This window comes from Terrapene carolina, unplaced genomic scaffold (genome assembly GCF_002925995.2).
Source record: "Terrapene carolina triunguis isolate 2854851 unplaced genomic scaffold, T_m_triunguis-2.0 Scaffold233, whole genome shotgun sequence".
Lineage (NCBI taxonomy): Eukaryota > Metazoa > Chordata > Testudines > Emydidae > Terrapene > Terrapene triunguis.
In genome coordinates this window covers 5,139,449-5,162,703 of record NW_020664584.1, presented here as the reverse complement: position 1 = coordinate 5,162,703, position 23,255 = coordinate 5,139,449, and the positions used below count along the sequence as shown (strand labels likewise).

The 23,255-nt window shown below is 41.2% G+C and overlaps 1 protein-coding gene across 2 annotated transcripts in view; it reads left to right on the top strand.

Annotated features, from left to right (window-relative positions):
- IFT52 (intraflagellar transport 52) overlaps window positions 1-21,996 on the top strand; it is a 23,988-nt gene extending 1,992 nt beyond the window's left edge. Inside the window, exons 3-14 of one of the 2 annotated variants that reach the window (XM_024202035.1) lie at window positions 612-699; window positions 994-1,123; window positions 1,861-1,936; window positions 2,024-2,095; window positions 3,157-3,283; window positions 9,952-10,038; window positions 11,373-11,441; window positions 13,861-14,015; window positions 14,456-14,543; window positions 18,525-18,633; window positions 19,479-19,624; window positions 21,679-21,996. In XM_024202035.1, the coding sequence (XP_024057803.1) occupies window positions 612-699; window positions 994-1,123; window positions 1,861-1,936; window positions 2,024-2,095; window positions 3,157-3,283; window positions 9,952-10,038; window positions 11,373-11,441; window positions 13,861-14,015; window positions 14,456-14,543; window positions 18,525-18,633; window positions 19,479-19,624; window positions 21,679-21,726 (1,195 nt within the window). In that variant the 3' untranslated portion in view covers window positions 21,727-21,996. The remainder of the gene's footprint in view (window positions 1-611; window positions 700-993; window positions 1,124-1,860; window positions 1,937-2,023; window positions 2,096-3,156; window positions 3,284-9,951; window positions 10,039-11,372; window positions 11,442-13,860; window positions 14,016-14,455; window positions 14,544-18,524; window positions 18,634-19,478; window positions 19,625-21,678) is intronic. The other variant, XM_024202036.2, reaches the window with a different exon arrangement.
- Window positions 21,997-23,255: the final 1,259 nt, after the last annotated feature.

Here is a 23,255-nt window from a genome sequence, read left to right as displayed (position 1 = left end):
ACTTGCATCTGACGAAGTGGGCATTCACCCACGAAAGCTTATGCTCCAATACCTCTGTTAGTCTTAAAGGTGCCACAGGACCCTCTGTTGCTTGTGGCAATGGAGAGGACAGAGCTTAGCTGATAATGGTGAGGTTCCAAATGTGTGTGTACTAATCTGCACTGCATGGAATATCTATTGATAGGCAAAAGTGTCAAGATAATTTGAACCCTAGCCTTTGTACATCAAGTTTATGGTATTGGTCACCCACCTGCTGTAATCAGAATTAAAACACAGAAAAATAAGAGTGGGGCTGATTGTCAGCTGATTTAAATTGCCATAGCTCTAGTGAAGTCAACTGAGCGGCAACAATTTACATCAGCTGTGGATCTGCCACAGTGTCTTTCTAGAATACTTATTTTCCTTCCTCATCAGTTCAAATTTGTAGTTATTTATTTGGGATAATAAAATATCAAATTTAAAACCAGAGTAAACAGATGTAAAGTGACTGACTGAAGTGACTTGCTTTGCGTTCCTCTGCCTAGTTCTTTATGTAAAGGCAACCCAGGATTCAGTCGTGGACTGTATCTAAAATTACAATGTAATGTGTGTCTTTATTAACTTATTCATAGTTTAAAAGATGAGATCACATCCGAGAAGCTAGCTGGGGTAAAATTGTGGATTACAGCAGGGCCCAGAGAGAAGTTCACTGCAGCTGAGGTAAGAAATATTCATAAAGAAGACAAAAAGCCAACAATGGTTTGCAGATTAGTTATGCTTCCAGATTTGTCTAGGAACACAGAAGAAAGGTGACCCAAAACATTCTGTAATAGCACTGTAGTTTGGAAAGCCTATTTTACATACATTTAGATTTGAACGCTTCTTGATCTTTTAGGGTCAAGTTGGTTGCAAGTAGCTGAAACCACTTATGCCTCATTTCCATACAGTTCTTTGGAGTTCTGTACTTAGCGCCTCTGATTGTGTTCTTGTGTTCTTTCCATCTTATTGTTTTAGTTTGAGGTTCTGAAGAAATATCTAGAAGAGGGTGGGGATATCCTGGTGATGCTGGGAGAAGGTGGTGAATCCCGATACGACACCAATATTAACTTCTTGTTAGAAGAGTATGGAATCATGGTCAATAATGGTAACTTGAACTTTTGTAGATGCAAACCATGTATGGTTCTTATTAGAAATTAGGGTTTCAAAGCCACTTCCATTATAAGCCTTCTTTTTCCTCAAGTGTTTACATCTATTAGGGGAGAAAAAAATACTCTGTGAGCTGAGTTATTCCATACTCCATTCTCAACCCAGCAGTGAATTTTTTTGCAGCCTAGTAAAATTCCAATCAGCTTTTCTTGCAATATCCAAGTGTAAATAAGCAATGTGTCCTCACCAAATAAGACATTTTTCAGATGTTTTAGTGTCAGTTGGCTAGTGGGTTCACTTTTTATTGCACCAGAGTGGTATTGAGTTCATCATAGTTTTGGAAACCTCTAAGACCCATAATAAAAGATTGAACTTGTTGAACTAGATTTTTTGTTTTAAACCTAGCCTTCCTGTCTGCGCTTGCAAATAATTGCAGGTTCAAGTGAAGCAGGTAGACACATGATTGTGCCTGCATTTTAGGTGATTAATCTGCATATCTTCACCTGAATTTTGAAATAAGTGTTCCCACTGTCTTTTGATGCCTGAAGTTGCAGGTCCAAAACGGGGCCATAGGTTAAGGCTGTTCCAAGTTATGCTGGGAACCAAATAATCCCCAGGGTTATAGCATTAGAAATAGGAATCGAACCCACATCTCATTACTCTCAATCTCATGTTCTAAGCACTAGACAAACTGCCTCCATAAAAGACTTAAACTTCTTCTTTTTTTTCTTTAAGATGCTGTGGTGAGAAATGTATATTATAAGTACTTTCATCCTAAGGAAGCCTTGGTCGCCAATGGAGTTTTGAATAGGTAATTGTTTTGGGGATATAGATCTGTGAGTAACATTATTGCAAATCCATGTAACTTTAATCAGGTTTGTGTTTCCACCTCTTCTAGGGAAATCAGCAGAGCGGCAGGGAAAGCAGTGCCTGGGATAATAGATGAAGACAACAGTGGAAATGACTCACAGTAAGTGTATTTTCCTCACCAGCGTCTTCAAAGGAAGAATTTAGTACAGTCACAAAGTGTTAAATTACAGGGCCAGGGCAATGACTGAAGTACCCAGTGCTTCTATTGAGATGTCCTAATGCATTTCTTGGTCTCCGCTTCTTGCTTCTCTAATTTCAAGCCTAAATGGGTGAATTCTTTAGCAACGCTTGCCAGCCAGTATAAGCATAACAGTGATGGTTTCTGAAGGGAGTCCCATCTATTCCTACTGTCCAGACCTGTGATGATTAAATCAACCGTGTATGTGGATTTGAAAAGGCTTAAAGGACATAAAATGGTGACCCCCATCCTTAGTACCCTGCAGACTTGTAGAATTGAGTGGATTAGGCATAGGCAAGAAGAGTTCAGTACAAGGGAGGCAGGGGGGAGGAAGGTGTTAATCCAGGGAAACTCATACACTTGAAAAATTTGGTGGTTTTCCCTCTTTCCTTCTCCTTGTAGTTCCTTTACTTTGCTGTGGGGCAGAAGAATACTGAAGAACCATCAGCCTTTCCATAAAAACTGTAGCTAATTGTGTTCTTTCTTATGGTTTATTTTGGGGCTGTACTGATTATGGTCCTCATCACAGGGAAGAATTTAAGTGTAGAAAGATTTAGTATAGTTATGTTCCAGAGCATTTATTTGTTTGAGAGTTAATTACCCCTACTTGTTTCTCATATCTAGGAATATCTGAAAGATAACCAAAAGGTTACACTTAAATTTACTGAAAATTCCAACCATAAAAATCTCTAGAAAGAGTACCAGATCTTATTCTAGTCAGCAAGGTTTCAAAAGTGTGCTTTTGTGAGCCTGCACTGTCCGTGACACAAGTCAGGATTTATGCACACAGACCATGATTTGTACGTGTGCCAACTTATGCATTTGAAAATCTGAGTCTCAGCTTGGTTAATATTGCTAATGCCTCTAACTACAAACAAACAATGCAGGATTGAACATCAGGAATATCATCGACAAATCTAAAGTTAACAAATCTAGTCTCTGAAATTTAGCAGACACTAATAAAATGCTTGTATTTTCTGCAGGGCTCTCACTTTTGTGTATCCATTTGGTGCCACACTGAATGTGATGAAACCAGCAGTGGCTGTTCTGTCCACAGGATCTGTCTGCTTTCCACTCAACAGACCCATTTTGGCTTTTTACCATTATAAGGTACAATACTGCATAAAATAAGCTATCCATCCCCCAGTAAAGAAATGCAACGGTATGGTATGGCAGATGTATATACGCCTGTTTCTACTCCCAATGCACCTACAAACCCTTGAACCTGCTTGACAATTCTTGATTCTTTTTTGTGTAAAGCTCTATTATACAGAGTTCAAAGAAGAAAAAAGTTTGATAACCAAAGATTATGTACTTTTAGATTTTGTTTTTTATTTCCAGTTTTACTCTCTTTCCACCATTGTAGTAACCATCTAGGAAGTGAGATTATCAGTTCAGCTGCATGTAGACAATTTTGAGTTAGGGACTCTTGGAAATTAAAAGATTTTGTATCCATGATCTTAGCCATTGGCTTTTGGTTTGGTACTTGCTAGTGTGCAAACATTTCTCCATAATAAGTACTAAGTGATGCTTAAATTTTATGGTTAATATGTTACAATGAAATTTTATATTTGGTATCTTAGTGATGTAGGGACTTCTCCCCTAAATGTGCACAAAGTTACACATGCATGTTATGTGTAAAATAGACCCCATAAAGCATCAGAGGCAGTAAAAGTGCATGAAGTCCTATTATTACAAGGTTTCCAGCCCATTTAAGACAGGGGAGACTGGGGCAGCACTTGCCAAATCATAGCCTGCCTACTTCCATGGCAATCAAAGATGGAACAGTTTTCTCACCCACCACTCCTACTTACATTTATGGAGCAAGTGTTTATAGATGTGGTCATTTTGAAATCACATGCACAAACATACATTTCTGTAATATGTTAATCATCAAGTCATATAAAGCCTTGATCCCCCTTGGATTAGAACCTTACCAATTCGAATTGCGTTTCAGCACTGCTGTTGTTTAGCTGAGTTCTAGCACTCTTTCCTTGGACAGGAATATTTTATCTGAGAACCATAATGACTTAACTGTGCTATGGACTAAACCGTAAAGTGCTTATCCCAACCCCCAGGTAGTCTGTTGCATCAGTTAATAACTGAACTCTAACAGGGTTGTCAGATGAAAAAAATTCTAGACCATACAGGCCAAGGAAACTGGATCAGAAATGTGAATTTAAACACAGTTGCTGCTAGCACGTTTGTCACAAAGGAGACAGGGCATAAGTGTGTAATGTATTTTTAAAAGCTCTTTAATTAAATTTAGTGAATGTTATCTTCCCTAAATTTCTGAATGTGTAAGTTTTCTTTGGTTTCGATATAGTGAGAAAATTAAATGAAAACTTGTCTGTGAGATGAGAACCTGATAATCAGAAGCCAGTCTTTTAAATTGATTCATGCACACAATTGCATGTACAAATCAGATAACTGTGCATGCTCATCCATCTAATTCATAATTGGTGTGTGTGATCTGATTTCACTGCACGAGTGAAAGGGCTTGTATATTTTGTGAGCACAATAGCATGCTCGACTATATGGAAATCTGGCCCTTGATTCTCAACAAAATTACTAATGATCTTCTAAAGAGTCTGCTTCTTTCCCCAAAGGGGGTAAGAAAATGTTGTTTCCATCAGAGTTCTCATCACGTACTCTCCCTGGCAATCTCCCTTTTGATATAAGAAAATAGCATGAAAGTCAAGAGAGTAGAACTGATCTTTAATTAGGCTTTCTTTTTTTCTATTTAGCTGGAGGAAATTATAGACAAAATGCTGGAAGCTGAAGCTGAAGACAATGGTAGAATCTCTGTCAGGGCAGAGAAAAGGATTAGAAAGAAAATATATAATCTGTTTGAGAGAAGTGAGGTAGGGAAAAGAATAGCAATAAATAATAGAAGAACAGTAGATAAACTTAATAGGGAAATCAGGAGGAAGAGGTGAATGAGGCATTTTGAGAACAAATAACAAAATATCCAAAACACAGACTTGGTAGTAATGGGGGACTTTAATTACCCTTGCATCTGTTGGAAAAGTAATACAGCAAAATTCAAAATGTCCAATAAATTTATTGGAATGAATTGGGGACAACTTTTTGTTTCAGGAGGTAGCGGAAGCAGCCAGGTGGACAGCCATTTTAGCCTTGATTCTGACACATAGGGAAGGAATGGCTGCAAATTTAAAAGTTGAAGGCAGTTTGGGTGAAAGTGATTAATAAGTGATAGAGTTCATGTTTCTAAGGAAAGGAGGGAGTGAGAGCAGCAGAATAAGGACAATGGACTTCAAAACAAACAAACTCACAGGGGTAAGGTCCCATGGGAAGAATATGTAAGGGAAAGACAAGTTCAGGTGAGCTGGCAGTTTCTCAAGGAGACACTATTTAAAGATATAAGAACAAAGTATCCCAATGTGAAGGAATGATATGAACAATAGTAAGAGGCCAGCATGGCTCCATCAGGAGCTCTTTAATGTCCTGAAAAATCTAAAAGGAATCTTACACAAAGTGGGAAAATGGACAAATTGTTAAGGAGGACTACAGAAGAATAACACAAGCTTGTAGGGGAAAATCAGAAAGGCTAAGGCCCAAATGAGTTAAATCTTAATAAGGGACATAACAGGCAATAAGAAGAGGTTCTTTAAATACATTAGGAGCAAGACAAAGATGAGGGAAATTGTAGATCTCTATGTAGCAGGGAATGAGAGCGCTTAAATGACAGTATCAAGAAAGCTGCAGTGTTTAATGTCTATTTTGCTTCAGTTTTCACTGAAAAGGTAAATTGTGACCAGATACATAACACAATTAATATTAACAAGGAAGGAGGAGTGTAAGCCAAAATAGATGTATTCAAGTTGGCAGGGCTTGATTCTAGGGTTGTTAAGGAACTAGTTGAAGCAATTTTGGAACCATTAGGGACTGTCTTTGAGACCACATGGAGGACCAGTGAGGTCTCAGAGGACTGGAAAAGGGCAAACATAGTACCTATCTTTTGAAAAGGGGAACAAAGAGGACCAGGAAATTATAGACCAGTCAGCCTAACTTTGATACCTAGAAAGGTATTGGAACAAATTACTGTACAATCAGTTTGTAAGCACCTGGAGGATAATAGGGTTATAAGGAATAGCCCGTTGGATTTGTCAAGAACATATAATTCCAAACCAACCTAATTTCCTTCTTTGAGAGGGTTACTGGCCTAGTGGATAGGGAGGAAGCAATAGACACGATATATCTTGATTTCATAATTAAATTAGGGAGATGTGGTCTAGATGAAATTGCTATAGGATGGGTGCATAACTGGTTGAAAGACTGTATTCAAAGAATAGTTATCAATAGTTTGCTGTCAAACTGGGAGGATGTATCTAGTGGAGTCCCACAAGGGTCAATCCTGGGTCTGGTACTACCCTGTTTCCCCGAAAATAAAACAGTGTCTTATATTAATTTTTGCTCCCAAAGATGCGCTAGGTCTTATTTTCAGGGGAGGTCTTATTTTTCCTGGAGCTTCGGGGCCTTATATTCCGGGGTGGCCTTATTATCGGGGAGGTCTTATTTTCGGGGGGATACCTTATATTACAGCGAGAGGCAAAACTGGAAGTAGGTCTTATTTTCGGGGGATGTCTTACTTTCGGGGAAACACGGTATTCAGTATGTTCATTAGTGACTTGGATTGTGGAATGGAGTGTATGCTTATAAACTTTGAAGAGGGGGCTCAGGGCAGGGGGTTGGGGTGCAGGAAGAATGTGGGGTGCAGCGGGGGCTCAGGGCAGGGGGTTGGGGTACACGGGTGCAGCAGGGAGCTCAGGGCAGGGGGTTGGGGTGCAGGGTGCAGCAGGGAGCTCAGGGCAGGGGGTTGGGGTGCAGGAGGGGTGTGAGGTGCAGGCAGGGGGCTTAGGGCAGGGAGTTGGGGGGTAGGGTGCAGGTGGGGTTCAAGCTCCAGCCCGGCACCGCTTACCTAAAGTGGCTCCGGGGTGGCAGCAGCATGCACCGGGGCCAGGGCAGACTCCCTGCATGCCTGCTCTGGCCCCACGCCTCACCACTCCAGGAAGCGCGGTGGCCACTGGGGGGGACAACTCTGTGTGCGCTGCCCTTGCCATGCCTCCAGGTACCTCCCCCGAAGCTCCCATTGGCCACGGTTTCCTGTTCCTGGCCAATGGGAGCTGCGGGGGGCGGTGCCTGAAGGCAAGGGCAATGCATGGAGCCCTCTGCCGCCCCGCCCGGGGGCCACAGGGAAGTGGTGCCAGCCGCTTCTGAGAGCGGCGCGGGGGGCCGTGGCGCCATGGGGGGCAATCCTGTGGGCTGGATTCGGCCCGCAGGCTGTAGTTTGCCCACCCCGGCCTAATCTGTCGCAAGGGAGATTTAGGTTAGATATTCGGAAAATCTTTCTAACTATAAAGCTAGTTAAGCTCTAGAATAGACTTCCAAGGGAGGCTGTAGAATCCTCCTCATTATAGATTTTAAAGAACAGGTTAGACAAACACCTGTCATGGAAGATTGTGACATTCCCGAGGGTACAATCTGACCTGTTGAACAGTTGTGTCCCCTCAAATCTCCAACCTGGCATGCCTTTACACTGCTTTGCTGGTAGAGCAACCGCTCCTGCTCGCGCGCACAGCCTCTAACCTATAAAATCAGTTCCAGCTGAATTACATGAATGCTGTGGCCAGTCACTCATTAATTACATTCAGGGTGATGCCAGCAACTTCTCAGTCCCAGATCTTCTCCCAGAAATGTGCATCTTGTACTGCCCAGCTCTCTACTGGACTATGCAAACTCGTATAAAGTCTGTCATTTCATTAATGGAAAATGATATTCACAAACCTTGCTATCTCAAGTGGAGATTCCCAACACTTCAATCCAAACACACGCTGGTTTAGATAAAATAATAAAACAAGTTTAACAGCTACAGAAAAATAGATTTTAAGTGATTACAAGTAATGAGGCATAAAAGTCAGAATTGGTATCTAATTTAGCAAGCTAAATGGATTCAAAGCAAAGGTTTTTCTCACCCTGTGTTCTTCACAGTCTTTACTGGCTAGAAGCCTCCAGACCAGTACCCCTCTCACAGTTCAGTGTTTCTTCAGGTGCTGTTGCTGCTGTGAGCAGAGATGAGTAGAGAGGTGATTTGGGAGCCTCTGTTTCTCATTCTTATACCCTTCTCCCCGCTTTGAGGATTACCTCCAGCTGGGGTTCAGGTTACAGTCAGTCTGTTTACACAGAAACCCCTCAGCTGTTCCATTGCCAACATGTAAAGTTCTCGCTCTTACCATTCTTCCTGCCAAAGAATGGCCTCTTAACCAGGTGATAGCCCATGATAGTCCATTTGATTATGCTGATACTTGGCCGGGGTGTCAGTATGTCTTTTGACTCTGAAAAACTGCTTTGGGCCTGTTTTTCTAACTTTGGAACTTGGCACAGCAATATTATACAGTAGAATCTTACAAATTTACATACAGTGTTGCCACACATATTTTACCAGGACAGTAATGTTCAGCAGATTTAGTTTTCAAGTGATACCTCACAAGGTATACTTTGTACAAAATGTATAATGGTTTTGTAAAGAGGATGTACATGGGGGTACAGTCTGTCACAATGATCTAGTGTACTTGGTCCTGCACAAAGGGCTGGACTAGATGACCTCTCAAGGTTCCTTCCAGCCCTACATTTCTATGATTCTATGAAACGGTAACAGCTGAGGATGTGTTAGGGCAGTGGTTCTCAAAGCCGATCTGCTGCTGCTTCAGGGAAAGCCCCTGGTGGGCCGGGCCAGTTTGTTTACCTGCCGTGTCCGCAGGTTTGGCCGATCGCGGCTCCCACTGGCCGCGGTTCGCCGCTCCAGGCCAATGGGGCGGACCGGCTTTGAGAACCACTGTGTTAGGGGATAAAAGTCACTTGCTTTAGGTTGTTTCCTTTCCTGGGGTCATTTACTAAGTAGGAGCTAAATAGAAAGTACAAGCATTCCATTCATACTCAGAAATTTACCATTATGTTTATCCTTTGTTCAGTACAAGTAAACTGGAACCCTGTTTGAAGCAAATTCTTTACAACAGCAGTTTTTATGGTTATGTTATTTGCTATGAATTTTAATCTTGGTGCCCACAAGAAATATTACTGGTTGTTGTGCTGTCTTGAAAACTTACTATTTCTGGGGTGGGGGGTGTCATTTTACATAATTCTTTATATGACATTTTAAATTCAGTTAATTAAAATATACTTGTCTGCATTTTTTGTAACTCTACTTATAAAGAGCTATGCCTTTGCTTTGTTAGCTAGCCTGGGGCTTTGAAAGCTATGTTGACTTGCATGCCTGCCTGCCTCACTTTTGCAGGTACTGACTCTGAACTACTCAAGAAAGGTGCGCATGAGATTAGCTATGTATTAATCTCAGTTAAGATCTTATTCTTTCTTGCTCTATTGATGAGTAGGTTTTTTTATTTAAGGAGAGAAAAACTACAATAAAATACATACTATTTGCTTATTGTTGATGTAATCTTATTTGCTGCTCTGCTTTGTGGAATGCCCATGAAATAGCTCTCTAATCCCATAAATACAGAGCACTACTTCTAAGGGTAATGTTAATAAAAGAATAAACCTGCTAAAAGAATGCATTTATTTTGTCCTAATGCTACACAGTCAAGAGATTGTCCTCTTGCAAGTTGTCATACCTACTTCTTGTTCCGAAGTTCCCATTTCCCTCTAATTAAAATAATGTAATAGTTTAGAGCATGGTATGAATCCTCTGAATATTTGTGATCTGACTTTTTTTTTTTATATGTTAACTTTGTTGACAGAACCAAGGTGGAAAGATGGCAGTTTTGGGATCTTGCCACATGTTCAGTGACCAATATTTGGATAAAGAAGAAAACAGCAAGATCATGGTAGACTTTTAAAATATATTTTAAAATTATCATTAGTCTTTTCATAACATTCACAAGCACACCCAACCCTTGTAGTTTGTTCCCAGAGCACAGATACTAGCATCACTATGAAATAGTTGGGGGATGGAGAACCAGACTTGGCATTGAAATAGTGTGGAAGATTTTCAAAGGCATTGATAGCAGTTGGGTACCCAACTGTGTATGTTGCAAAGCGGAACTCTGGAAAGCTTTTGCTGCTTCTGCTCTCTCGACCATGATTATGTTTGTGTGTGTTTTTAAAATATGCAGTAGGGTTTTTTGGTCATTAAATAGTTGAAATTTGTCACAGCTAGAAATGTGGCAACACAGTTATTGATATTATTTTGCACTTACAGCTCCTTTTGTTTAAACATCACAAAGTGCTTCACAAAGGTTGGTATGTATTACCATCCTTGTCTGTGTGTTTTGGTTTTTTTTTTTATTAAAGGAAGCATCATGTTAAGTGACATAGGTATTCACAGAGCAATTAAATAACATGCCATTGCTCATGCAAAGATTCAGGGGTAGATCTTGGAAAAGAATTTTGGTATTACAATCATTCCCTTGTTCTAGCCACTAGATAACACTTCTATTTGATCCAGATTATTAGGCAGTTTATGTCTACATGTTCTTTCAGTTTCTGTATGTGTTTCTTTGTAACACGACTTCTTTTGTATGCTCATTTGTAACTGCATCTTGAGCTTCGTTAACCTCTCTATGCATTGTCCTTTTAAAACAAATACAATGAAAGGAGTATTCTGATTGGCTGACTGATGAAGGACTGTCATGATTTGCATTGCTATACAAATACACGTTAAAAACATAAGGCCACATTAACCTCTCTAAGTTAATGCAACTCAGTTGAAGTCGATGGAGTTGCACTTGCCAGTTTGTCCCCATAGTCCTTGCCCAAGTACAGTAGCTGGTAATCTCTACTATTCAAATATTCCTTATAAAAGTACAATTCCGCAATCATTTACCCATTATTACATTTTTCAAGAGCACTTATGAACTTCAGACAGCCCACATTTTTCAGGCGGATGAACTGAATTGGTTTTCATCCTTTTCCCTTGCAATTCACCTGCATCCAGTATAAGTGCACTCTTTGCCATGTTTTGTTGCTTTGGTAAGTAATACAAATACTCTTAATATTACTAGTTTTCTCCCCCCGATGTTGTTTATTGTTTTATCCAGCTCTTTCACATTTATGCCATCTCATCCATCGGGTGGATTTGACAAGGAGTTTTTAAACGTTTTAGCATTACAGTAAATTATTCGACACTCCAAAAACTTAATACGCATCTGTGGTTCCACAGGATGTGCTTTTCCAGTGGCTCACAACCACGGACATCCATTTAAATCAGATTGATGCAGAGGACCCCGAGGTAAGAGACATTCATCGTGTGATAGCTAATAATCTTTTAATCCACTAGGACCAGAATTACAGAAGTACCTGCCTAGCACCCCATAGTTCAAGGCTGTATCCATGTTCTTATTACAGATCCCTTAGGATGGGGTAGTAAATAGGGATTTGGCCTGCGGTCCGCCTATCACCAGATGCTTTTGAGTGGACCCCTAAATCTTTTCATTTACATATTATTATTATTTTATTTTCTCTGGAGTCTGGACCATGACTATACCTTGACTAAGAAATCTGGACATTGACAAAAAATAATTGACTACCCCAGCCTTAAGAGTTTTGTTTAATTTTCAGGTTTAAAAATTCTCTTCAGACAACAACTTGGCAAGTCAGATCTCTCTCTAGCAGGTTAATTTGTTATACTCTTTTATTTAAAAAAAAAAAAAAAAAAAAATTTATAATAAATGAAAATCAAATGGGTACTAACGTATCAATTGCCACTGAATGAAGATAACAAGAAGACATTAAAATACAGTTACAGTCTTAAACTCCCATAATCTGGAGTCTCTCAGATCTAGATTCAGACCTCATTATCTATGCTCTTTGAGACATCAGCATGGATAGTAACCCTGATGTTCTGGTCAAGCTTTTACCTAGATATTTGAGTTTGGCTCCTGGACTCAAATGTTCAACATTTTAGAGATGTATGTAACAACAAACAGTATTTTAATGTAGCTTCTAATGTGGCTTTTGTTGTTGGTATTGCATCCAAATGTTGTAGTGAATGAACTTCAAGGTCTCAAAACTGAAACTGTTGGGGGCAATTTTGGAGATATCCCTGGCATTTTTGCCACATGTAGATTAGGATTCTCTGCAGTATTTGGATAGTTATTCATCATAAAATGTCAGTCGTGGAGGTGTTTGCATCCTATTTGCCACTGGTTACCATTCCTTTTTGCCAGATTTTTTTAGTTTAAATTAAACTTTATTGTGGAGACTTTTCAAGTCTGATACTTTTGCATTTCTGCTCTGTGCCCTCACACTTCAGGGGCAAACATGTAGCTGAGTGGGGACCATCCAATTTGTCAATTTTGGGGTAACTTTTGAAAAATGTTGCATATGAATATATTTTCTTTTACTTGAAAATACCTTACACACACGGGGAAGGGGGAGTTGCTCTATAAATAACACACACAAGTTAGTCTGAACATCAATTTGACAAGTCTGCAATCCATTAATTAGCAGTAGAATTGGCACACTTGACACACCCACACTCTTGTGCTTCAGGAACTAGTAGAACAGCAGTCTTTGTCCATTGACTTCAGAGCACCATGGCGGGAGCTGCCTTCAGCTTCTCTTGATAAATGAAAGACAAGGAAATTCAAATGTAGCATCCCTTCTGCAATTGAAGCAGCAATACATGGACAGGACACGTGAGATCACAGTTCATGTGTCTTGGGCATAGAAAGATTCATGTCTGCCTTGGTGCAAGACACCCATTACTGTAAAATAAAATGTACACATTGGTTTGAAAATATTTGTTGCTGATCATGTAGTTCAGTTGATTTTAACATCTGTTTTAATGCAGGGATGGGGAACCTTTTTTCTACCGGGGGCCACTGTGGGGGAAGGCGGCTCGGAGCTTCCCCTAGGCTCCGGGGTGGGGCCAGAAATGAGGGGTTCATGGAGGGGGATCCGGGCTGGGGCTGAGGTGTTCGGAGTGTGGGAGCAGGCTCAGGGCTTGGGCAGGAGGTTGGGGTGTAGGCTCTGAGAGGGAGTTAGGGTGCAGGAGGGGGTTCATGGCTGGGGCAGGGGTTTGGAGTGGGTGTGCATTCTTTGGGAGTGGGCTGGGGCCGGAGGTGGGGTGCAGGCTCTGGCTGGGCGCCGCTTACCTCAGGCAGGTCCCAGTCAGCGGCGCAGCAGGGCTAAGGCAGGCTCCTCCCCCACCCTGGTCCCATGCCGCTCCCAGAAGCGGCCACGATGTGGCCAGGTGGCTATGCACGGTGCATGCTGCCAGTGGCGCGCCCACAGGCGCCACCCCCGCAGCTCCTATTGGCTGCGGTTCCCGGCCAATGGGAGCTGAAGGGGCGGCACCTGCGGATGGGGGTAGGCACACGCGGACTCAGAGCTTCTCTGATCGCCCCTGCGCCTAGCTGGGGCCGCAGGGACAGCCGACCGACTGGCCTGGCACCCTAGCTTCCACCTGCAGCGGGGCGAGCCGGTGCTCATGTTCACTTTCTTTTCACATAAAACTAAATAGTTCTCTGTGACATTCCTAAATGAAATACAGTGGCCTGCATTGTGAAGACTCTTGGGAGGAAAAGGGTGTAAACTGAAGTTATCTTATGTAGAAAAAAATATTTATTTTTTTTAAGTGAAGTACAAGGTAGGAGGAGCTTATTTCCTGTAGTTCCCCTTACTCATAGCAGTGTCATTGTGTTCAGATTTCAGACTATACAATGCTTCCGGATATAGCCACGCTATCTGAGCAACTACGAGTGTGTCTACAAGAGGGAGACGAGAACCCACGAGATTTCACAACGCTCTTTGATATGTCAATTTATCAGCTGGATACAACCTCCCTCCCTAAAGTTATCAAGTTAGTACCTATGAAGTATTTGTGTGTTTGGTCTTATTCTGCATTTCCTCTTGGTGTGTTTTTAAGCATACGTATACTGAAGGAAACACTTTTCACTTTCTTAATTTATTATTGTAAGATGCTGATTAGATGAATGTCTTGAATTTTCACCCTGGGATACTTGGATTTAAACATGCCGTAGGTTACAAATAGAAAAGCTGAGCAATCTATCTGCATTGTCCATTTTTGGGTGCGTGCTTGTCCATTTTTTAGAAGCAATTGCTTTGTAGTTGTTGCGGAGATCAAAGTTACTGTGTCATTGTGGTAAAGAACCCATGACATATTTTCACAAATAGGGTGTTAACCTTGGTGTCCTGGGCAAATTCAAATTCACAGTTTGTATCTTATACATGAAAATGTATTATCTTCTCCCTCAGACTTTGCCTTTTTCTTGATTGTAGATCTTATGAACAGCTGAATGTGAAACATGAACCTCTCCAGCTCATTCAGCCTCAGTTTGAGACTCCACTACCTGCACTCCAGCCAGCTGTGAGTAATCTTACATGACTGAGCTCCTGACTGACCCCTGAGATGCATAGAATCCACCTTGTAATGTGAACCTTTTTGTTATAAAGAACTATATGGAAGAGACAGAGAAACAGTAGAGCATTAACCATGGAATGCCTTAGCACATGTCTTTTATGAAGTAGCACTCTTTATGGTCCTATGAATGTGTGTTCAGTCAGATCATGTGACTGAAAACAATGGAACACCTTAAGTGCACACGGGGTAAGCAAACCGAGACCGCTGCCAGCAGAACCCACTACGTCCTGAAGATGTTAAAATGTTCCATACATCTAGTATTTCCACAGGTCTCCCTAGTTGCTTTATATTGCTCTGAGCCAGTGGTGCCCAACGTGAAGGTCAAATGTTATTTCAGAAAGGTCCTGAGGCCACAGTCCGTATCTTAACTCTTTCCCTAGGTTCAGGCAGAGGCAGTCAGGTTCCCATCCTGCTCTCGTTAGGGCTCCCACAAGGAGGCAGCGGAGCAGCCAGAGCTACTCTCTCCTTTCTCCCCTCCTTGCTGAGCTCACATCAGAGCTGTTCCTGCAGCTGTGAGGCAGGTTGTAGGAGGTGTTTGGGAAAAGTGTCCCCTATCCCCATTCCTTAAAAATCACAAGGCGTGGCTTAGGGAGCACGTTCTCAGTTTGTAACAAAATACATATTTCCTTTTTTACACAGTGGCCTTTGAGGGACATAAGGCTGCAGGTTGGACACCACAGCTTTTAGTGATTTTGAGTAGTGTTCATAGTCTCTTTCCAGACAATCTTTACAAGGTCTCATAAGAACAGCTTTCCAAATCAGATCACTTAAACCACCAACCTTCCTTTCTGGAATATTTCAGTCTAAAATTCAAACATTCATATTGTCCAGATGGTTTTACTGTCACGTGAGACATGAATTAAGAGCAATCAGTATTAATGCAGTGGTTCTGGTTGTGATGCCAAGTGGCATAAAAGTCAAGCAGTTCAAAGTTAAATCCCATGTCAACCTCAGCTAACGTTGCCTATTGCACATATACTCAGTGATACAAAATATTGCATATGGCATTAGTGTTTATGCCTAAGGACTGGTCTACACTAGGGGGGCGGGGTCGATGTAAGATACGCAACTTCAGCTACGGGAATAGCGTAGCTGAAGTCGACATATCTTATTTCGACTTACCTCCCGTCCTCACGGTGTGGGATCGACAGCCGTGGCTCCCCCATCGACTCCACTACCGCCGCTCGCCCTGGTGGAGTTCTGGAGTCAACGGGAGCACGTTCGGGGATCGATATATCGCGTCTAGACGAGATGCGATATATCGATCCCCGATAGATCGATCGCTACCTGCCGATCCGGCGGGTAGTCTGGACATACCCTTAGTTGTATGAGCAGTGTGGCTGAATGAAAGGTTCCTACAGCAACCAAAGTGACTTGCTTGACAGTTGGGAATTTAAAGTCTTGCCCATAACAGTCCATATTCTTGGGTCTTATGTTACCCTTTATTTCTGTGAGTAAATAGTTTCAAGACTCAGTGGATCTTGGCTGAGAAAATGGGGAGTACTGGCTGTGCAACATCTTCAGCCTGACTCCATGGGGTTCACTCTAACAGATGCTATGTGGCAGACGGGGGGCTGAGGCTCAATATTTGACCACCTATCAATCCTGTGGAGATTTGGCTGTAAGTGAATGCCATCTGTTAGTAAACTCTTCACTGGGGAACAGTGGCCAGGAGAGCAGCTGATGGGATCACAGCTTCTGCAGAGGGGAGCCCTGCATTGCAGACCTTGGCATCATTCATTTTCTGAGGAATCACAGGCTTTGGAGACTGAACCCCTTGCTAATTTGACTGTAGAAAGGGGGTGGAGATGGACAGACACATATCTTGTCCCAGCTTTGAGTAGAAGAATGTGATAAACTGTAAATTCAGACTCTAGCTGTTTCTTGGCCCCTGTATAGGAATAACCAGGCCAGAAGAGGATCTAGTTCTTGTCCTTGGTTTTTATTGATTTAAAAAGAAAACAACTGAGAGAATAAAATGAAATGGGAAAAAGGAGAGGTGCTGGCATGCTTGTGCCTAGGCAATATGTAGACTAGCTAGTTATTTTTACGAAATTAGGGCTGTCAAGCGATTAAAAAAATTAACCATGATTAACCGCGCAATTAATTTTTTTTAAAAACAATACTACTAATACTACTAATATATAATAAAATATACTAAGTTAAACAATAATAGAATACCATTTATTTAAATTTTTTGGATGTTTTCTACACTTTCATTTATATTGATTTCAATTACAACACAGAATACAAAGTGTACAGTGCTCACTTTATATTTTTTATTACAAATATTTGCTCTGTTAAAAAACAAAAGAAATAGTATTTTTCAATTCACCTAATACAAGTACTGTAGTGCAATCTTTGTCATGAAAGTTGAACTTACAAATGTAGAATTATGTACAAAAAATAACTGCTTTCAAAAATAAAACAATGTAAAACTTTAGAGCCTACAAGTCCACTCGGTCCTACTTCTTGTTCAGCCAATCGCTCAGACAAACAAGTTTGTTTACATTTGCAGGAGATAATGCTTCCCACTTCTTGTTTACAGCGTCACCTGAAAGTGAGAACAGGCGTGTGCATAACACTTTTGTAGCTGGCATTGCAAGGTATTTACATGCCAAATATGCTAAACATTCGTATGCCCCTTCATGCTTCGGCCACCAATCCAGAGGACATACTTCCATGCTGATGATAATCATTAAAAAAATAACGTGTTAATTAAATTTGTGACTGAACTCCTTGGAGGAGAATTGTATGTCTCCTGCTGTTTTACCCGCATTCTGCCATATATTTCATGTTATAACAATTTCAGGTGATGACCCAGCACATGTAGTTCGTTTCAAGAACACTTTCACTGCAGATTTGACAAAACACAAAGAGGGTACCAATGTGAGATTTCTAAAGATAGCTACAGCACTGGACCCAAGGTTTAAGAATCTGAAGTGCCTTCCAAAATCTAGAGGGATGAGGTGTGGAGCATGCTTCCAGAAATCTTAAAAGAGCAACACTCTGATGCAGAAACTACAGAACCCTAACCACAAAAAAGAAAATCAACCTTCTGCTGGTGGCATCTGACTCAGACGAAAAGGAACATGTGTTGGTCCGTACTGCTTTGGATCATTATTGAGCACAATCCATCATCAGCATGGACGCGTGTCCTCTGGAATGGTGATTGAAGCATGAAGGAACATATGAATCTTTAGTGCATCTGGCATGTAAATACCTTGTGATGCCAGCTACAACAGTGCCATGCAAACTCCTGTTCTCACTTTCAGGTGACAGTGTAAACAAAAAACAAGCAGTCTTATCTCCTGCAAATGTAAACAAACGTATTTGTCTGAGCGATTGGGTGAACAAGAAGTAGGACTGAGTGGACTTGTAGGCTCTAAAGTTTCATAATTGTTTTGTTTTTGAGTGCAGTTATGTAACAAAAAAAAAAATTCTACATTTATAAGTTGCACTTTCACGATAAAGAGATTGCACTACAGTACTTGTATGAGGTGAATTGCAAAATACTATTTTATCATTTTTACAGTGAATATTTGTAATAAAAAATAACAAAGGGAGAACTGTACACTTTGTATTCTGTATTGTAATTGAAATCAATGTATTTGAAAATGTAGAAAAACATCCAAAAATATTTAATACATTTCAATCGGTATTCTATTGTTTAACAGTGTGATTAAAACTGTGATTAATCGTGATTAACTCAAAAAAATTAATCGTGTGAGTTAACTGCGATTAATTGACAGCCCTATATGAAATACAAATGAAGTTTTGAAATATGTTCAGTTTATTGTGGAGTTTTGGCTTATCGTAGATTTTTTCAAAAGGCTCTACTGATATCCAAGTTGAAAACTCTCCTAGTTTTCTACAGCATGTAAGAAAAACACTTGACAGTCAATTACATTAAATCTTCTCTTGCAGGTTTTCCCACCTGCTTTCAGAGAATTACCTCCTCCCAGTCTGGACCTGTTTGACTTAGATGAAACGTTCTCCTCTGAGAAAGCTCGTCTTGCGCAGATTACGAACAAATGTAAGCAAGGCAAACTTCTGAAGTTGGATTACATTCATATTTATACAGAAGTCCCATTCTTTTGAGGAAAACTTTAGCAAAATAACTTGAGACATTTTAGCTGCAGTAGGAACATAGGGCCTGATTTTCAGATGTACGGTGCATCTACAGCTTCACATTGATTTCATCTAGTGTTAGGGGTTCTCAGTATCTCTGGAAATCAAGTCCATGGAAAATATCCTCCTCACATGCATGGCATAATGCACTGTTGCAGATCAAAATGTTAACAGCAGCGTGACTCTTCTTTTTCTGTGTGTCCTGCCTTCCTCTCCCAATCATTGTCCAGAATGACTTCCAGACTTGTGGTAGCTAAGATATGATTCTTGGAGCCATAAATGTTAAAGGATCCTAGAGTCCTCTCTCTAATTTGTGATGGAAATTACTCTTAAAAAAATACTTTAAAGTGTTCAGGATCTACTAGGGCCAGGCAGAATCCCTGATCCTGCTGTGAATCTCAGTGGGGGGACTGCAGCTGATTTGATATTAATGGGTCTCTTATTTTGCTTCTGCTTTCTGGTCCATGTCTTTATGCATGAATGATTTCCACATCCTTCGTTTTCAAGTAGAAATGATAAGCCTATGTCACATGTTATCAAGCTTTTACACACATCTCAATAACTGAAGAGTGCCATAAAGTGCCAGCTGTTTGCCTCAAAGATGCAGTCTATTGTCCTACTGAATAATTTTTTTTAAAGGGGCTAATTCCAAGTGCTTAATTGCAAGTAGAAATCAGCAGCATAACTTCAACCACACAAACCGTGTATGTGTGTGTGATTTGTCTTCCTCACTCTGTGGGTCCTTGTTAGGTACTGAAGATGACCTGGAGTTTTATGTCAGAAAATGTGGTGATATCTTAGGGGTAACAAACAAACTCCCAAAGGAGCAGCAAGATGCCAAGCATATCTTGGAGCACATCTTCTTCCAAGTGGTGGAGTTCAAGAAGTTGAATCAGGTACATTGTTTTAATAACAGAACAGCTAATGAATGGAGAGTATGATATTAGGTATGACCCTCTGTCACAAGGTGCTCTACTCACAACTAAGGGTGCCTCTTTGTGGCTGTGTCTGGGGATTAGCTTCATTCAGGTCTGATGACCCCTTCTGCTGCTTACTGCATGCCCTACTGTCTCTCTCTCGCTCCTTGCAACTCAAAGTACTCTGTCTTCGTGGCTTGGTCCTCCAGCCAGGTCACTATAGTCTTCCCCTTTTGGGGTATCTTAGGGTATGTCCACACAGCAACTAGACACCATTGGCTGGCCTATGCCAACCAACTCAGGCTTGGACTGGGGGGCTGTTTCATTGCTATGTAGACATCTGGGGTCAGGCTGGGACCTTTGAGATGGAAGGTCCCGAGCCCAGAAGTCTAAACAGCAATGAAACAGCCCTGCGAGCCCAAGTCAGCTGGCACAGACCAGCCACTAGTTTTTCTTTTGCTGTGTAGACATACCCAACGTTTTTCCATACCAATGACCTAGACAGTCTTCTCATGCACTGCCCTGATGGTGCCACTTCCCCAATGGTTGGTAGGGGAACCCCGGACGGCCCACTTCTCTGGATTCCAGTACAGGGACACTACCCCTGGACTCCTTCCTACACCTTTCTACTTCTCAGCTCTACTCTCTGGCTTCCCATCTCCCCTCGTATTTACTAGCCCAAACTCCCTCCTTCCAGGGAGTAACTGCAGATGATCTGCCACTGTAGCCCCAAACACACTTCCCTACTCCCAGGGAATGACTGCAAGTCATTTCCCTGAGCCCCTGTCTGTTATCAGCTCCCTCACTTTATAGAAGCCCTGCCTATTTCTGCACTGGTGAGCTACCCCTAATTAGGCTTTCAGCCGTAATTCCCCCAGCCGGCAGCCTAATAGGTTAATTGGCCCATCTGGCCTCCATTACAAGAGGCCCAGTGATTGTTGCTACATTGAGGCCTTTGTCCTATGGTGAGCAGCTGGGCATGTGCTGATGACTGAAGCCTGATCCCAACTACTGATAACCAAGTACAGAAACTACTATGTGTATTGCTTAATTAATGCAGTCTCCTATTTTAGAATTACTTCATTTCATTGGTGGTTGTTTTGCTGTGTACACTACGATGGTGCAGGAGTTTATAGACACTTGAATACTGATGCATGGAGGTCCTGTCAGCAAATTTTGTATAACTCAGACTGCACAATAACATGGCTGAAGTCACCTGCACTGTCCATAAGTTTTTACTACTCTGATGTGTCTGTAAGAATCACAAATGAGTTACCTTATTGACTTGATACATAAACTCAATTTACACAGACGTGTAAGGCAAGCTTGCCTTAAGCCAACAATTTTAGAAAAGGAAAGAGCCTTGTTTGTGGAGCTGTTGTGTTGATAGGGGTATTAAGCAATCAGACCAATAGATACACAGTTCAGGTGATTTCAGTGAAATACACCTCTACCCCGATATAATGCGAATTTGGATATAACGTGGTAAAGCAGCGCTCCGGGGCGGGCTGTGCACTCTGGCGGATCAAAGCAAGTTCGATATAATGTGGTTTCACCTATAATGCGGTAAGATTTTTTTGGCTCCCGAGGACAGCGTTATATCGGGGTAGAGGTGTACTATCAATTGTGTTTTTTGTGCAGGTAACAGAGGAGTCCTGGGTAAGTATTTACACAGTCTGATAATACTATGGTAATGCAGATTTCATACTAAGGATGTTAGAACCAGACCTTCAAAGGTATTTAGGCTCCTAACTCCCATTGAAATCAAAAGCAGTTAGGAGCCTAAATACCCTTGAAGATCTGGGTCTCAATAACTGAGAATAGAGTATTCCTGATGGTGAAAGTTCAGGGCTGCTGGGTTAATTGTGAATGTCTCCCCTTCTGATCAGCTGTTTCATTAATAGGGCTTCCAGGTCTACATCAGTAAAAGTATTAAAAAAAAAACAAAACAAAAAAAAACACAAACTCCACCTTTAAAATGTATTTACTTTACTTTATATTAAATGTCCTTTCTTCCCCCCACCCCTGTAAAGGAACATGATATTGACACAAGTGAAGCTGGATTCCAGAATGGTCACTGAGCACGGGCTTTTCCTGTCAGAGAGAGAGACCGACTGACCACCTTAGCAAAAATATTTACTGTACCTCCCTCAGTGTAAATTATTTTTCTATTTGTTTATTCAATATATTGATTGAGGCATTCTTCTTTGAACCTTTGGGTGTTGTAAATATGTATAAAGTCTTAAACTGGTACTTTTTAAAAAAAAAAGTATTTAATCTTTTCTATTTTTTTTATTGGAGCTATAATTCTGTAATCTGTGAAATATTCTTATGTTAAGAAAATATTTCATTCCAAACCCTACTTTGGTCTCTGGTATTTATTTTTCGGTCTCTAATGCCTGCTTGCAGAATTTGTTTGTTTGTTTGTTTTTACAGATGCTTGCAGTTTTTTAATTGCACTGTAGAAGAGAGGCCACTCATCTGTGATTGTTTGTTTTGTGAGCTGGAGAGCAGAATATGTAGCCATAAGTAGAATTGGGACTGAAACTCATAGAATTCATATGCTAATCTCTCACCCTGCGGCTGCCTCCTCTTGGCTGTCAACCAGAATGAAAATAAGAAGTAGGTTTGTCACTACAGAGGAAAATATGAGCTTCCAAACAGAGGGGAAGAACTATACTTAGGCAAAGATAAGATTCTTTCTGGATCAGTGTTTTTAAAATGCAAGACACCATGTAAATTTAGAAGGGGCAGCCATGTGGAAGACTACATAGGATTTAAAAGGAACATTTTCACACAGTTAATGTCTACAATTTAAGGTGTTTTTCAAAACCAAAAAGCCACACCATACTTTTTGCACGGATTTATTCTATCCGTGGGCTATTTACCACCTGCTTAATGCAACAGTGAGGCCTTGTCTACGCTACAGGGAAAATTTGATCTAAGCTACGCAATTTGAGTTACGTGAATAGTGTAACTCAAATCGATGTAGCTTAGATCTACTTACCACAGGGTCCTCACTACGCGATGTCAACAGGAGATGCTCTCCCGTCGACTCCCCCACACTTCTCGATCCAGTGGAGTACAGGAGTTGACAGGAGAGTGATCTGCGGTCGATTTAGTGGGTCTAGATCGACCGCAGATGCATCAATTGCTGCTCAGGGATCCCGGGTAAGTGTAGACAAGCTCTGAGTTACTGCATAAAAACTGAAATTAAAGTGGAAGTGATTGATCTCTAATTGTACAAGGTGAGTGTAAAGCAAACAAGAAAACCAAGAGCATAAATGGTGAAAAGGTTTAGCATTCTTCCAATGTTAATAACCAGCTACTTGTGTAAAAAGGGGCAAGGACATCTATTTTTCTTAATCGTTTTTAAACCTGTAATTGGCACTGCACGAGAGCACCCCTTCCTCATTTATGTAACTGTGTATTATGCATCTGAGGCCCAAACCCACACAAGTAACCACCTCCTTTCTCCCCTCCTGTCTGCCATGCAGTCCTTGATCCCTGGCACCTGTTTGTAGTCCTGGTCTGCCCTATCACTACCTTCAAAGTTGCTTCTTCTGAAAGGCCTTTTCATCTTTGTCCTCTTCTAGTGGTGTAGTGGAGA